At 41.4% G+C, this 16048-nt stretch overlaps 1 protein-coding gene across 2 annotated transcripts in view; it reads left to right on the top strand.

The window, feature by feature from the left end:
* VWA8 (von Willebrand factor A domain containing 8) overlaps positions 1 to 16048 on the top strand; it is a 429985-nt gene that overhangs the window by 110061 nt on the left and 303876 nt on the right. For both annotated transcript variants that reach the window (XM_044284760.1, XM_044284761.1), the window contains exon 8: positions 8008 to 8057. In XM_044284760.1, coding sequence (XP_044140695.1) covers positions 8008 to 8057 — 50 coding nt within the window. The remainder of the gene's footprint in view (positions 1 to 8007; positions 8058 to 16048) is intronic.

Below are 16048 nucleotides of genomic sequence, written 5' to 3' on the forward strand. Positions count from 1 at the left end.
TGTAGCTGCAGTAAGTGCATAGTAAAGCCTTTACATTTGATTAGCTAGAAACATACAAAGAACAAAAAATAACTCAGCCAACCCCTTTTTATAACCCAACTCTGCAGTGTACTCCACAATGATCTATCTGACCTGTTTAGAAAGCTGCTTGGTCTTCATGTAACGGTTCGGTTCTGGTTCAAAATCTTTATAGCAACTACCTGGGGTAACGTAGTCAGAAGGAAGCCAGTGGTCGATACACAGGATAACGTCAGCAACCCGGAGACGGCAAATACCGTAGTCAGAAGTAAGCCAGTGGTCGATAAACAGGATAACGTCAGTAAGCAGGAGACACTAGCTTGATTACAGGCTAAGAGCACAATAATCTTGCAAGGCAGGAAGTGCAAAGCTGGGCTTAAATAGAATAATAGAATGTTCAATCATGGAACAGGGTGGAGCAAACCAGGGAGGGAGGAACCCAAACTAGAGGCACAGAAACTAGACATAAGTTCAGCACAGGAGCTGTCCAGAAAGCAGAATAGCTCATTTGGAAGAGCTGCTGCCTGGTACTCAGGAGTCCCTGGGTTCAAGTCCTGACAGTAGTCCCCTCTTTTCAGGATGGTCTCTGGATATCTTAGGAGCTGGTTTCTCTGGATGTCTGTCATGAAATGCCTTTGTAAGCCTAGGGGCGTGAACATAGTTTTTTGGTTCCCATGAATTCTTATCTGGTCCATAACTCTTCCATTGCACCAGATATTGCATTTGACCTCTGAAAAGAGTCCAACATTTTTTGTGTATTTGTCACGGCCTGTGGTGGGCACCGTGACATGGTGGCCACACATTCTGTTGCCTCCGGCAACGTGGTGTTGTGGTTGCATGTGGGGGCAGTGTCACGGATTATGTTGTTTGTGCCGTGACACGTTTGCCACTCATGCAGAATATGTTTATGCACGTGTGAGAGATTTCCCTTTTAGTTGTTTCCCTTCCCTGTCTGGTGTGCGTGGGGTTAATTCACTGGCTGGTTTGGAGCAAAGTGGTGAGTTGGGTGTGGTCTCAGGTCTCTTTATATCCTTTGGCTTGGAGACTAAGATCAGTTTTGGTTTGTCTGCCTTGCATGTGAGATGCTTGCTCTGTTCATGGATGAGATCTGAGGGCCATCCAAGTTTGACAGCGATGTCCTCAGCGATGTCATCTGCAATGTCAACCCTCTGTCTTCTCCTTGTCATTTCCCTACCTTATCTGTTGTCTGTTTGGTTAGGGTTTGTTTTTGGGATTTGTTATGTCTAGTTTGTTGATACATGTTTGGTGCGTTGTTTGTGTTGTCCAGCATGTATGTTCGCAAAAAATGGACTTTGAGATGTATCACTATGTTTAGAGTTGTTGTATGCAAACTCTGCTGTTGGTAAATAGTCCACCCAATCATCTTGAAGGTAGGAAATAAAACAGCTGAGGTTTTGTTCCAGAGTTTGGTTTGTTCTTTCAGTCTGGCCATTGGACTGAGGATGAAAAGCAGAAGACAAATTAACTGTAACTCCTAAGGCTGTACAGAAGTTCTTCTAAAATCTTGATTAGAAATGAACACCTATCTGAAATTACATTGTCAGGAATTCCATGCAACCTAAATATATCCTTTAATCATTAATTCTGAAGTTTGTTCTGCAGTAGGAATTCTTCTAATTGGAATGAAATGGGCCATCTTTGTGAGTCGGTCCACAACAAGGATCAGAGGTCGCAATAACGCCTGTACAAGCGTCATAGACGCCTGTTCAGGCCATTTTACTCCCTGGAAAAAGTCTAAGGCGTACCAATACGCCTTAGACTTTTCCCTATGATTCCTCAGCGAATGCCGTGCTGTGAACGACATGGGCAGCACAGGGATGCTGCCTGTGCCTGAAGTAACCAATAACAAAGCTCTTTACAGCATGGAAGTTATTGGTTGGTTTGAGTGGGCTGCCGACCATTCGGCACGCCGCTCTGAAGCTGCAGCGCGCAATCTAACTATATGTCCACACACCGTCTGCACAGGGAACCTCTCTCAGTGGGTGCTGCCCACACTCTACAGCACCCGGAGCACCAAGTTCAGGAACTAGAGCAGGGCTCACCCTCTGGTCCCAGCTGCTGCTCAGGATGAGCCCAGTATGTTAGTTCCTCTTCTACTGTGGTGAGGGGCACTGTGGGTAGGGGGGCACCAGGTATCATCTCTACAGTGTGTTCCACTGATAATGCGCCAAAGGAGTGTTCTGAGGTTTACCTGATGCCGTGAACTTGTTTAGTACCAGACTGTGCCGAGCTGTCTGCAAAGCATCCCCCCATTGTTAACTCCTTCAGTCGATCTAATCCCGTCCTACTGCAAGATCTTACATTCCGTTTCCTTTCCCTTCCGTTCCCATTACAGATTGTATGGCCATTGTGGGTACAGCTTGGGTAGCTTCAGCTTGTTGATCTGCACACATGCACCAAACCCTATTAACTCTTGCTGTTCCTTCAGAAGAAAGAAGGACCCACACAAATGAAACTTTGCATTTCCCCTTTTCATCCTGCGATTTGGTGACATAAAGGTATTGCTCTGTCTCAGTCAAAACCTTGGGCGATTTCCTGCTCAGGAGGAGCCCAGTAAGTTAGTGCCTCTTCTTCTGTGGTGATAGGTTCTCTGGGCAGGGCACCATGTATTATCTCTACAGTATGTGTATTCATCCATGGTGTATGGGCACAGAGCAGCTGCGGCACTACAGCCTCCAGTGTGTGTATGCTATGAGAAGAGGAGAGGGCATGCCCCTAGCACTTGTGTTCTGAAGTTGCCCTGTGCATGTGGAGGGCAGTGGGGTTTGTAAGAGGCAGGCAGTGCACTGTGCCCTGCTTTGGCTCTTATGCCTTTCTGCAGTACTTAGGCGGGAAGTGAAGCTCTGCTTCACTCCCATGTAACATGTTATAGGATCCACTGGTGTTGACAAGGATAGGGTCCCAGTGCAAATGGGTCTCTGCCTGTAACTCCCATAGACTTACATGCAGCTGTATGCCACCTAAAACCAGAGGACTGTTGCGGCTTACTGATTCTGTCAGGGATGCTGTCACTTTTATGATTGCTTCCAAACACCATTCTGGTATCCCTCTCAGAACATGGTTAAAAGTTCTTTACAGTGCAGTATTCCTCCCCAAAAATTTTAAGATAAAATACTAGACTCTGTTTTAGACCCCTCCTCTGTGGTTCAGCAAGATTCCTTCACAAGGCATCAGCCTTGCCATTTCTTGAACCTGGCCGATAAGAAATGATGAAATTAAATCTAGAGAAAAACCAGGCCCTTCTTGCTTGGCTTGCAGACCGTCTCTTAGCTGTATGGATGAACTCTAAATTTTTGTGGTCAGTAAGGACAGTCACTTGTTGATTTGCTTCTTCCAAAAGATGTCGCCACTCAGAGAAAGCAACTTTAATGGCCAACAGTTCTTTATTTCCTATGTCATAATTTCTTTCTGCCGATGACATGGTATGAGAAAGAAAAGCACATGGATGAAGTTGCATCTTGTCTCCAACTCGTTGAGATAGGACAGCTCCCAGAGCAGAGTCTGAGGCATCTACTTCAACCACAAAAGGCAATTCAGGATTTGGATGGACCAGTATGGGCGCAGAAGTAAAGAGAGTTTTTAGCTGGTCAAAAGCAACTTGTTCCTCTGGAGACCATGAAAATACTTGTTTTTTCTTTGTGAGTAAAGTGATTGGTAACATGATTTTAGAAAAGTATTTTATGAATCTCCTGTAGAAATTTGCAAACCCTATAAATCGCTGAACATTTTTAAGATTTCTTGGAGTGGGTTAATCTATTACAGCTTTGATTTTACTAGGATCCATACTCAGACCTTCTGGGGAGATGATATATCCAAGAAATTGGATTTTTGTTTGTTCGAATTCACATTCTTCCAGTTTGATATAAAGATTATTTTCCAGTAGACGTTCCAAGACTAACTGAACATGTCTGCAATGTTCCTCCAAGGTGTCTGAAAATATAAGAAAGTCATCAAGGTACACAACAACAAATTGGTCTAAGAAGTCTCGAAACACATAATTAAGAAAATGTTGAAATGTTGCAGGAGCATTAGCGAGGCCGAATGACATAACCAGATATTCAAAATGTCCATATCTAGTTCTAAAGGTGGTCTTCCACTCATCCCCTGGACGAATGCGTATGAGATTATAGGCGCCTCTTAAATCAAGTTTGGTAAAAATATTAGTAGACCGGAGTCTTTCCAGCAAATTAGGAATTACGGGAAGAGCATAATGATTTTTAATAGTTATCTTATTTAGTTCTCTGTAGTCAATGCATGGTCTCAAGGTTGAGTCTTTATTTTTTTTCTACAAAGAACAAAGGTGTCCCAGCTGGGGATGAAGAAGGTCGAATGAAACCTTTCTTTAAATTTTCATTTAAGTATTCTCTGAGCACTTTTAATTCTGGTTCAGAGCAATGGTAAAATCTGCCAAAAGGAATAGTAGCTCCAGGAAGCAACTCGATGGGACAATTGTAACAACAATGAGGGGCTAGTTGATCAGCTTTTTTTTCTTGCTGCGGACATTACTAAACTGTTGTTTTTGAGGTGGCACTTTATCATAACTGATGAGAAATTTGGGAAACTTTTATTTGTTTTTGGATGGATAAACTTATATGACAATTGTCCTTGCAGTATTCAGAAAGGAAATGTAACAGTCCTTGATTCCCAGTTGATAGAAGGATTATGGATGGCAAACCACGGAATTCCTAAAATAACCGGTAACTTGGCAGAAGAAATCAAATAAAAACGAATAGTTTTATGATGATCAGGTTCAATACAGATTCCAAGTTCAATTGTCTCGTGAGTTACAGGTCCAGATGATAAAGGTGATCCATCAACAATTTCTATATCAATTGGCACATATTTTGTTCTACGCGCAATGTTATTATCAAGCGCAAATCGCAAGTCCATGAAATTCCCCCCTGCCCCAGAATCTAACATGGCAGAGCATTGCATTTTATGGTTCCCAATTATGACCTGTATCTGAATGACAAAATGAGATGATGATGATGAATACATTTTGTTTTTGTCTTGGGTTACAGATTAGGTGGTCTGCATAACTTATTCCGGCAGTTCGGAAAGTTCAAGATTGCTATCTGCCTTAGGACTAGTGCAAGCTGTAGACCTTTGAAACCTGTTGGGACAGTTAGTGGCATAATGTCCTGAGCCCCCACAATAGAGCCCCAGATTTTCTGTACGACGCCTCTTTTTCTCTTCTGCACTAAAAGGTTTTCGGATGACATCAAGCTGCATAGGTTCTGATAAGGATTCAGTCTTTTGCTGTGTGTTCAATGCTGAGTGACTGAAGGAGTAGGCGGGTTTGTTTCCAAATATCCATAGTCTCTCTTTTCTATTTGCAGTAAGTCTCTGATCAATTCAGATGCACAGTTGAATAAAATCCTCCAAGTTATCGGGAGCCTCAACTCTGGCAAGCTCATCCTTTACTAGCTCTTATAATCCTCGTCGAAATTTACTTCTTTGGGCTGCTAGATTCCATGTGGTGTCAGCTACCCAACTATGAAATTCCACGGTGTATTCAGCAACTGAGTGACATCCTTGTCGAAGATTATGCAATTTGGTCTCAGCTGTGGCTCAGCGATTAGGGTCATCAAAAACTTGATCCATAGCAGTGATAAAGCTATATAAATCATTGAGGAGGGCACAGTTCTTTTCCACATAAGGGGAGGCACATGCAAGAGCTTCATCTGTCAAAAGATTGATGATAAATAGCACTTTTTTCCTGTCACTAGTAAAAGGAGCAGGTTTCATTTGAAAGTATATGTGGCATTGATTAAGGAATCCTGGGTACTGGTGACGATCCCCATTGAACTTTGATGGCAGAGGCATACGGGTATTTAAATCTGAACCTGAGTTGCGCATATCCAGAAGTTCTTGCAGGTCAATTATTTCTTGTTGTTGATCCAGCACCACCAAATTCTTGAAGCTTAGCCACTTGTTGCCTCAAGGTTTTCACAACAGACTCCATTTTTGGGCGAGATTATTCTATAACGGTCCGGGGCTGGTTCGGAGTCTTTATAGCAACTACCTGGGGTAACGTAGTCAGAAGGAAGCCAGTGGTTGATGCACTGGGTAACATCAGCAAGCAGGAAAAGGCAAATACCATAGTCAGAAGGAAGCCAGTGATTGATGCACAGGATAACGTCAGCAAGCGGGAGAGACTAGCTTGATTACAGGCTAAGAGCACAATAATCTTGCAAGGCAGGAAGTGCAAAGCTGGGCTTAAATAGGATGTTCAATCATGGAACAGGGTGGAGCAGACCAGGGAGGCAGGAACCGAAACTAGAGGCACAGAAACTAGGCATAAGTTCAGCACCAGAGCTGTCCAGAAAGCAGAATAGCTCATTTTGAAGAGCTGCTGCCTGGGACACAGGAGTCCCTGGGTTCAAGTCCTGACACTTCATGTTACCTACTCACATTGGCATATAAGTTGCCTCTGGCTGGTGAGGGGATTTTACCTGTTAGGCTACGCTCACACTAGAGTTTAAGTTTTCCGTTATTGAGTTCTGTCATAGGGGCTCAATACTGGAAAAAAAAAAACGCTTCAGTTTTGTCCCTATTCATTGTCAACGGGAACTAAACTGAACTGAACAGAATGCTCCAATATGTATTCCGTTCCGATTAGTTGCATTCCCAGACCGGAGAGCAAACCACAACATGTTGTATTTTTCTTTCCGTTCTGGGATGCGGATACAAGACTGCATTTCCCCAATGCAAGTCAATGGGTACGGATCCGTTTTCTCTGCCACAATAGAAAACTGATCCGTCCCCTATTGACTTTCAATGGAGTTAATGACGGATCCTTCTTGGCAATGTTAAAGATATGTTAAAGATAATACAACCGGATCCGTTCATAACGGATGCAGATGGTTGTATTATCAGTAAGGCTACTTTCACACTAGTGGTAGTGTGATCCGGCAGGCAGTTCCATTGTCGGAACTGCCCGCCGGATCCGCCTATCCGGCTGTAACTGAAAGCATTTGTGAGACGGATCCAGATGCGGATCCATCTCACAAATGCATTGCAAGAACGGATCCGTCTCTCCGGTTGTCATGCGGACAGACGGATCCGTCTTGTATCTTTTTTCACATTTTTACCGGTCTGCGCATGCGCAGGCCGGAAGGACGGATCCGGCATTCCTATGGGGAAAAATGACGGCTCCAGCATTCTGGCAAGTCTTCAGTTTTTTTCGCTGGAGATAAAACCGTAGCATGCTGCGGTTTTATCTTTTGCCTGATCAGTCAAAACGACTGAACTGAAGATATCCTGATGCATCCTGAACGGACTACTCTCCATTCAGAATGCATGGGGATATGCCTGATCAGTTCTTTTTCGGTATAGAGCCCCTAGGACTGACCTCTATGCCGGAAAAGAAAAACGCTAGTGTGAAAGTACCCTAAGGGTCCATTCACACGTCCGTTGTTTCTTTCCTGATCTGTTCTGTTTTTTGCGGAACAGATCTGGACCAGATCTGGACCCATTAATTTTCAATGGGTCCTGAAAAAAAATCAGACATTGTGCTGTCCGATTTTTTTCAGGATCCATTGAAAATGAATGGGTCCAGATCTGTTCCGAAAAAAACGGAACAGATCAGGAAAGAAACAACGGACGTGTGAATGGACCCTTACAGAAATGTTTTTGCTAAACCCTACCAGATCTAGCAAAAACGCTAGTGTGAAAGTACCTTTATTTACGTGGAGTGCTTTAGTAATTTCAGATGCTTGGATGAAAGTACAGTATATATATATATTTTTTTAACAGCCTTGTGGAATATTTTTATTCAGCCTTCCAAAAAGTATTTTCTTCCATGATAAATGACACAAGGATTGTGACCTTTAGTAAGAGCACGCTATGTGTAGCTAGTTAATTGCTGCCATTAGTAAAGATTAAAGAAGGGAGCCAGAAGCCTTACAATTCATACTGTTCTATTTATAAAATTAAATTCATATTCTACTGTTTTTCCCCAAACAGGATCAGCTTCAGCTATTGTATTCAGTTGGACCAAATGTTGCTGCAGAAAGGTAAATTAACGAGATGCTCACTTTTATCAGGCATTCTTTTTTTCACCATTTTCTAGACTGCAATGGGCCTTTGTAACATGAGATTTTCTACTGTGTTGCTTTTTTCAAGTATAGTGAAAAATCTTATATATATAAATATTTATACACACACACACCTAAATCTTGATAATCTGCCATGATTTTTTTTTAAATAATAATAATATATATTATACATACCAGATTAAAGGGGTTGTCTCGCTTCAGAAAATAGCATTTATCATGTAGAGGAAGCTAATACAAGCTACTTCCTAATGTATTGTGATTGTCCATATTGCTTCCTTTGCTGGCTGGATACATTTTTCCATCACATTATACAGTGCTATAAAGCGCTAGCATCTCTGGTAGCCAGGATCATGGCACTGCACATAGTCCAGTGCTTGCTCCTATAATGTGCAAGCACGACCACCACTGCTGGATTTCAAGGTGGCCGTAACCATGAAAACAAGCAGTGTAGAATGTGATGGAAAAATGAATCCAGCCAGCAAAGAAAGCAATATAGATAATAACAATACATTAGTAAGTGACTTGTTTTAACTTCCTCTACATAATAAATGCCTTTTGCCAAAGTGAGACAACCCCTTTAAGGCTACTTTCACACTTCCGTTTACATTTTCTGGTATTGAGATCTGTCATAGGATCTCAATACTGGAAAAAAAAACGCTTCCGTTTTGTCCCCATTTATTGTCAACGGGGACAAAACTGAAGGGAACGGAGTGCTCCAAACTGCATTCTGTTCTGTTTGGTTGCGTTCCCATACAGCATGGGATTCAGAGCAAAACTGATCCATCATGACCAACAATGCAAGTCAATACATAATAGGAAACGGATTTGTCCCCCATTGACTTTCAATAGAGTTTATGACTGATCCATCTTGGGCATGTTAAAGATAATACAACTGGATCCGTTCAACGGATGCAGATGGTTGTATTATCAGTAACGGAAGCATTTTTGCTGAACCCTGCCGGATCCAGCAAACACGCACGCGTGAAAGTAGCCTGATAGGAAATCATTTGGTTTAGCGCTAGCAGTATCTTCAGTAGAAATTGCCTTATACACGTTTCCATTGCATGAGGATCAGACACAGTGCTGTTCCGGTTAGACATCCTAGAAATGTATAAGTCAATTAACTACTGGGTGATACCAGTTAGGACTATGTCCCTACAGACTCTGACACTCTCCAGTCAATCCTCACAGTGCCAGACTGGAAATGTATTCATAAATTGCTAGGAGGAATAACAGAAACAATACATCACAGACATATAAGAAAAGATGCCCCAGAATTTGTTATTTCATGGGCAGTACAGGTATTTACTAAAATAGGCATGTCATAGCACACCGGCTGACTAAAAGCTGTAGGCTGTGTTTAACTAAGGCAATATCGACAGAGGAGTGTCCGCTTGAGACCTCTCCTGATTGTGCCCCTGAAACTCCAAAGAGCTCTGTATTAGTTCAATTCTGTGAACTTGAAATGTTGAACTACAAAGTAGTCCAGACTAAGATGTACTCAACTGTCAGTAGACTTTAAAGGGAAACTGTCACCCAGTTCTGCTGCCCTGTGTAAGGTGCATAGATTGGACATTGGTTCACTCTCTTATTGTGCCATTTGACAAGTAGGAGTGATCAGAGAATACAGCAGGCTCATAGTTACATTCCGCTGTTTTTCAGGGGTGTGCGCTCACCTTCCGTCATCAGTTTTGGCTGGCTTCTGTGTTTAGTCACCTCTGAGATAGATGGCGGAAAGCAGGTTGAGCATTTCCATCATAACTATTTAAGTCTATATTCTGACGACAGATCCGCCTAAAGTTTTGAGATCTACTTGGGGTGGGTTCAAAATCACGTTTTTGCTATCCATTTAACGTATATGTTGGTGTGACGTTGTTATTTTGCGTTATGAATACAAAAGTATTAAGGGAGTGATACCTTTACAGGCTAAACATATTGCAAGCTATTAGAGCACAATTCTTGCCACAAACCACAGATTTGTTGGGAAAATGCATACAAAAGTGTAGCACACCGCTTTTCCATCCTGCAGAGTCTGGTAAAAACAAACAAATGTATATGTTAAAGTATTGTTGGTTTTTTTACAGTGAAACTATATGCTAACGTATGTTAACGTTTGCCTTTCTGTATACGTTAAACGGATGGCAAAAACGTGACATGAACCCAGCCTTGAGCATGTGCCGCCCATGCCAGTATTGTGGCCGTATGTACTCCGTATCACGGATGCAGACCCATTCACTTAAGTGGGTTCGCAAAATAAGGAGGCACAGAGTGGAATTACGGAGTGCTTCCGTGGGAGTTCTACAATTATTATTTTTTTGTGCAGACTGAATGTTGCGGATCGCAAACTGTGGGCACACAGCTGGTGCCCATTCATTGTGGATCTCTATTTGCGGTCCGCAGCACGTGCCACAGAATAACGTATGCATGAACCCTTAGACTCTAATAGAGTCTCAAATAAAAATAGGGTTTTTAAACTATATTTTTTTAACAGTGAATGTATAGGAGTGAGGCTAATACATTCTCGTGTACATAATAGTGAGCCATTATCATATAATGATGGAATTTTTATTTTAAGGTACATTTTCATTAATGATCTTGTTGAGCTGTATATATATATATATATCTATATATATATATATATATATATAAAAAGAAAAAAAGTGGCAGCACCGTCCCTGATGCAAACAAGAGGGTGCAACTGGCCCAATATGGATATAAGCCAATCCAATAGATCGAGTACAAAAAAGGATGGGCAGCACTCCAAGAAGTAAAAAAATACTTTATTTACCCAAGCAGGACATGCGACGTTTCGGCTCTACACAGGAGCCTTTCTCAAGGCTCCTGTGTAGAGTTGAAACGTTGCATATCCTGCTTGGGTAAATAAAGTATTTTTGTATTTTTTTTTACTTCTTGGAGTGCTGCTCATCCTTTTTTGCAGTGTGTGTGTGTGTGTGTGTGTATATATACAGACGTGGACAAAATTGTTGGTACCCTTTGGTCAATGAAAGAAAAAGTCACAATGGTCACAGAAATAACTTTAATCTGACAAAAGTAATAATAAATTAAAATTCTATAAATGTTAACCAATGAAAGTCAGACATTGTTTTTCAACCATGCTTCAACAGAATTATGTAAAAAAATAAACTCATGAAACAGGCATGGACAAAAATGATGGTACCCCTAGAAAACACAGAACATAATGTGACCAAAGGGACATGTTAATTCAAGGTGTGTCCACTAATTAGCATCACAGGTGTCTACAACCTTGTAATCAGCCATTGGGCCTATATATATGGCTCCAGGTAATCACTGTGTTGTTTGGTGATATGGTGTGTACCACACTCGACATGGACCAGAGGAAGCAAAGGAAAGAGCTGTCTCAAGAGATCAGAAAGAAAATTATAGACAAGCATGTTAAAGGTAAAGGCTATAAGACCATCTCCAAGCAACTAGATGTTCCTGTGAGTACAGTTGCACATATTATTCATAAGTTTAAGATCCATGGGACTGTAGCCAACCTCCCTGGACGTGGCCGCAGGAGGAAAATTGATGACAAATCTAAGAGACGGATAATCCGAATGGTAACAAAAGAGCCTAGAAAGACTTCTAAAGAGATTCAAGGTGAACTTCATGCTCAAGGAACATCAGTGTCAGATCGCACCATCCGTCGTTGTTTGAGCCAAAGTGGACTACATGGGAGACGACCAAGGAGGACACCATTGTTGAAAACGAATCATAAAAAAGCAAGACTGGAATATGCCAAACTACATGTTGACAAGCCACAAAGCTTCTGGGAGAATGTCCTGTGGACAGATGAGACAAAAATCGAAGTTTTTGCCAAGGCACATCAGCTGTATGTTCACAGACGAAAAAAATGAAGCATATCAAGAAAAGAACACTGTCCCTACTGTGAAACATGGAGGAGGCTCTGTTATGTTCTGGGGCTGCTTTGCTGCGTCTGGCACAGGGTGTCTTGAATCTGTGCAGGGTACAATGAAATCTCAAGACTATCAAGGAATTCTAGAGAGAAATGTACTAGCCAGTGTCAGAAAGCTTGGTCTCAGTCGCAGGTCATGGGTCTTGCAACAGGACAATGACCCAAAACACACCGCTAAAAACACCCAAGAATGGCTAAGAGGAAAAAATTGGACTATTCTAAAGTGGCCTTCTATGAGCCCTGACCTCAATCCTATTGAGCATCTTTGGAAGGAGCTGAAACATGCAGTCTGGAAAAGGCACCCTTCAAACCGGACACAACTGGAGCAGTTTGCTCATGAGGAGTGGGCCAAAATACCTGCTGAGAGGTGCAGATGTCTCATTGACAGTTACAGGAAGCGTTTGATTGCAGTGATTGCCTCAAAAGGTTGCGCAACAAAATATTAAGTTAGGGGTACCATCATTTTTGTCCATGCCTGTTTCATGAGTTTATTTTTTTACATAATTCTGTTGAAGCATGGTTGAAAAACAATGTCTGACTTTCATTGGTTAACATTTATAGAATTTTAATTTATTATTACTTTTGTCAGATTAAAGTTATTTCTGTGACCATTGTGACTTTTTCTTTCATTGACCAAAGGGTACCAACAATTTTGTCCACGTCTGTATATATATATATATATATATATATATACCGGTAGTAGAAAACGGACAGCACATCCAGTAGAAAATCGTGATTTAATAGCCCATGTGGGACAGTGAAGTAACGTTTCGTCTCGGACACAGAGCCTTTCTCAAGCTTGAGAAATGCTCTGTGTCCGAGCCGAAATGTTGCTTCACTGTCCCACATGGGCTATTAAGTCACGATTTTCTACTGGATGTGCTGTCCGTTTTCTACTATTAGACCGAATGCACACGGCTGTTTTTCACAGCCGTGAGCGGTCCGTGGAACCACGGGCTGGATTCCTGCTGAGAGCAGGAGTGCACGGCGTCATTGGTTGCTATGATGCCGTGCGCTCCCTGCTGCCGCCGCAATACAGTAATACACTGGTATGATCTATACCAGTGTATTACTGTACTGTAGCGGCAGCAGGGAGCGCACAGCGTCATAGCAACCAATGACGCCGTGCGCTCCTGCTCTCAGCAGGAATCCAGCCCGTGAAACACGGCCATGTGCATTCGGCCTTACTCTGTGGTAAGGAGTTACACCCTTGAACATAGCACCCGCTGTATATTTTTATGAATTGGTGCTGCCATTTTTTTATTATATATATATATATATATATATATATATATAACTGTTTCTAAGCTACTAATAATTATTAGTAATATGACCTAACTTCTGTAGAAAATAATATGAAGACAACCATTGTAGCACATTTAAAATAGTTTATAAGGCCGAAAAAAGACATCTGTCCATCCAGTTCAGCCTGTCATCCTGCAAGTTGATCCAGAGGAAGAAGGCAAAAAAACAAAACTGTGAGGTAGAAGCCAATTTTCCTCACTTAAGGGGAAAACATTTCTTCCCGACTCTAATCAGGCAATCAGATAACTCCCTGGATCAACGACCCCTCTCTAGTAGCTATAGCCTGTAATATTATTACACTCCAGAAATACATCCATGCCCCTATTGAACTCTTTTAGTGAACTCGCCATCACCACCTCCTCAGGCAGAGAGTTCCATAGTCTCACTGCTCTTACCGTAAAGAATCCTCTTCTATGTTTGTGTAGAAACCTTCTTTCCTCCAGACGCAGAGGATGTCCCCTCGTCACAGTCACAGTCCTGGATATAAATAGATAATGGGAGAGATCTCTGTACTGACTCCTGATATATTTATACATAGTAATTAGATCTCCCCTCAGTTGTCTTTTTTCTAAAGTGAATAACCCCAATTTTGATAATCTTTCAGGGTACTGTAGTCCACCAATTCAGTTATTACTTTAGTTGCCCTCCTCTGAACCCTCTCCAGCTCTGCTATGTCTGCCTTGTTCACAGGAGCCGAGAACTGTACACGGTCCTCCATGTGTGGTCTGACTAGTGATTTGTAAAGTGGTTGGACTATGTTCTCATCACGGGCCTCTATGCCCCTTTTGATGCAACCCATTATCTTATTGGCCTTGGCAGCAGCTGCTTGACACTGATTTCTACTTAGCAATTTTTGTGAACAGAAAACTAGGTCCTTTTCCATGTCTGTGTTACCCAGTGTTTTACCATTTAGTATGTAGTGGTGACTTGCATTATTCCTTCCCATGTGCATAACTTACCTACATTTGTCTTACCTACTTCTCTGCCCAAGCCTCCAATCTATCCAGATCTCTCTGTAGCAGAATACTTTTTTCTCCCTTGTCAATTAGTTTGCACAGTTTAGTGTCATCTGCAAAAATTTATATTTAACTGTGCAAGCCTTCTACAAGATCATTAATAAATATATTGAAAATAATTGGGCCCAATACTGACCCCTAAAGGTACTCCACTAGTGAACCAATCTGAGTGTGTACCAATAATAACCACCCTCTGTTTTCTAGCACTGAGCTAGTTACTTACCCACATACAGACATTTTCCCCCAGTCCAAGCATTCTCATTTTATATACTAATCTTTTATGTGGTACAGTGTCAAATGCTTTGGAGAAGTTCAGATATACGACATCCATTGACTCGCCGCGGTCAAGTCTAGAACTTGCCTCCTCATAGAAACGGATTAAATTAGTTTGACATGACCGATCCCTCATGAACCCATGCTGATATGGCGTTATTTGCTTATTTTCATTGAGGTACTCCAAGATAGCATCTCTTAGAAAACCTTCAAACAGTTTACCCACGACAGATGTTAAACTTACCAGTCTATAGTTATCGGGCTCTGTTTTTGGACCCTTTTTGAATATTGGCACCACATTTGCTCCAATCCTGTGGAACACTCCCTGTCAGTATAGAGTCCTTAAATATCAGAACTAAGGGTTTGACTATGACATTACTTAATTCTCTTAGGATATGGGGGTGTATGCCATCTGGTCCTGGTGATTTTTCTATTTTAATCTTTTTAAGACGCCGCTGGGTCAGACAGGGCACTTTTAATGGTGAATTTACTTTTACATTCTGCATATCATCTGACAGTTTATTTTCCTTAGTGAATACAGTGGAGAAAAAAATATTTAATAGCTTTGCTTTCGCCACATCACACTCTGCAACTCCCCCCCTCATTCCTCTGTAAAGAGCCAACACCTTCAGATTTATACTTTTTACCATTTATATGTTTGAAGAACATTTTAGGGTTAGTTTTGCTTTCTTTGGTAATTAATCGCTCGCTCTCTAGTTTGGCTGCTTTTATTTGATTTTTGCATTTTTTTTTTTTCCTTATAGTTTTCATTGCTTCCTCGCTACCCTCTTGTTTTAGTGATTTAAATGCTTTCCTTTTGTCATTTATTGCTTTTTTTTTACATTTCTTTTTATCCACATAGTTTTTTTCTTGTTCCTTAATCTTTTATTCCCATAAGGTATATACCTCTCACAATTATATTTTTAGATGCTTTTAAAAATACCCCATTTTGTGGCTGTATTTTTATTTTTGAGGACTTTGTCCCAGTTAGTTACGCCTATGGCCTCTCTTAGTTGGCAAAATTTTGCTTTTTTGAACTTTGATATTTTTGTTCCTCCCTGAAGAAACACTTTTTTGAATGATAATTGGAAGGTTATTACTTTATGGTCACTATTTCCCAGGTGTCCCCCAACCTGCACATCTGTTGTTCTGTCAGGTTTATTGGTTAATACTAAGTCCAGTATGGCTGTCCCTCTAGTCGGGTCCTGAACCAGTTGGGAAAGGTAATAGTTTTTGGTTATTGCCAAGAACCTATTTCCTTTATGAGATGTACAGGTTTCAGTTTCCCAGTCTATATCTGGGTAGTTGAAGTCCCCCAAAATAACGACCTCATTATGATTTGCCGCCTCGTCTATCTCGTTTAGTAGCAGATTTTCTGTGGACTCTGGTATATTAGGTGGCTAATAATAAACTCCTGT

Source organism: Bufo gargarizans, chromosome 3 (genome assembly GCF_014858855.1).
Source record: "Bufo gargarizans isolate SCDJY-AF-19 chromosome 3, ASM1485885v1, whole genome shotgun sequence".
Taxonomy (NCBI): domain Eukaryota; kingdom Metazoa; phylum Chordata; class Amphibia; order Anura; family Bufonidae; genus Bufo; species Bufo gargarizans.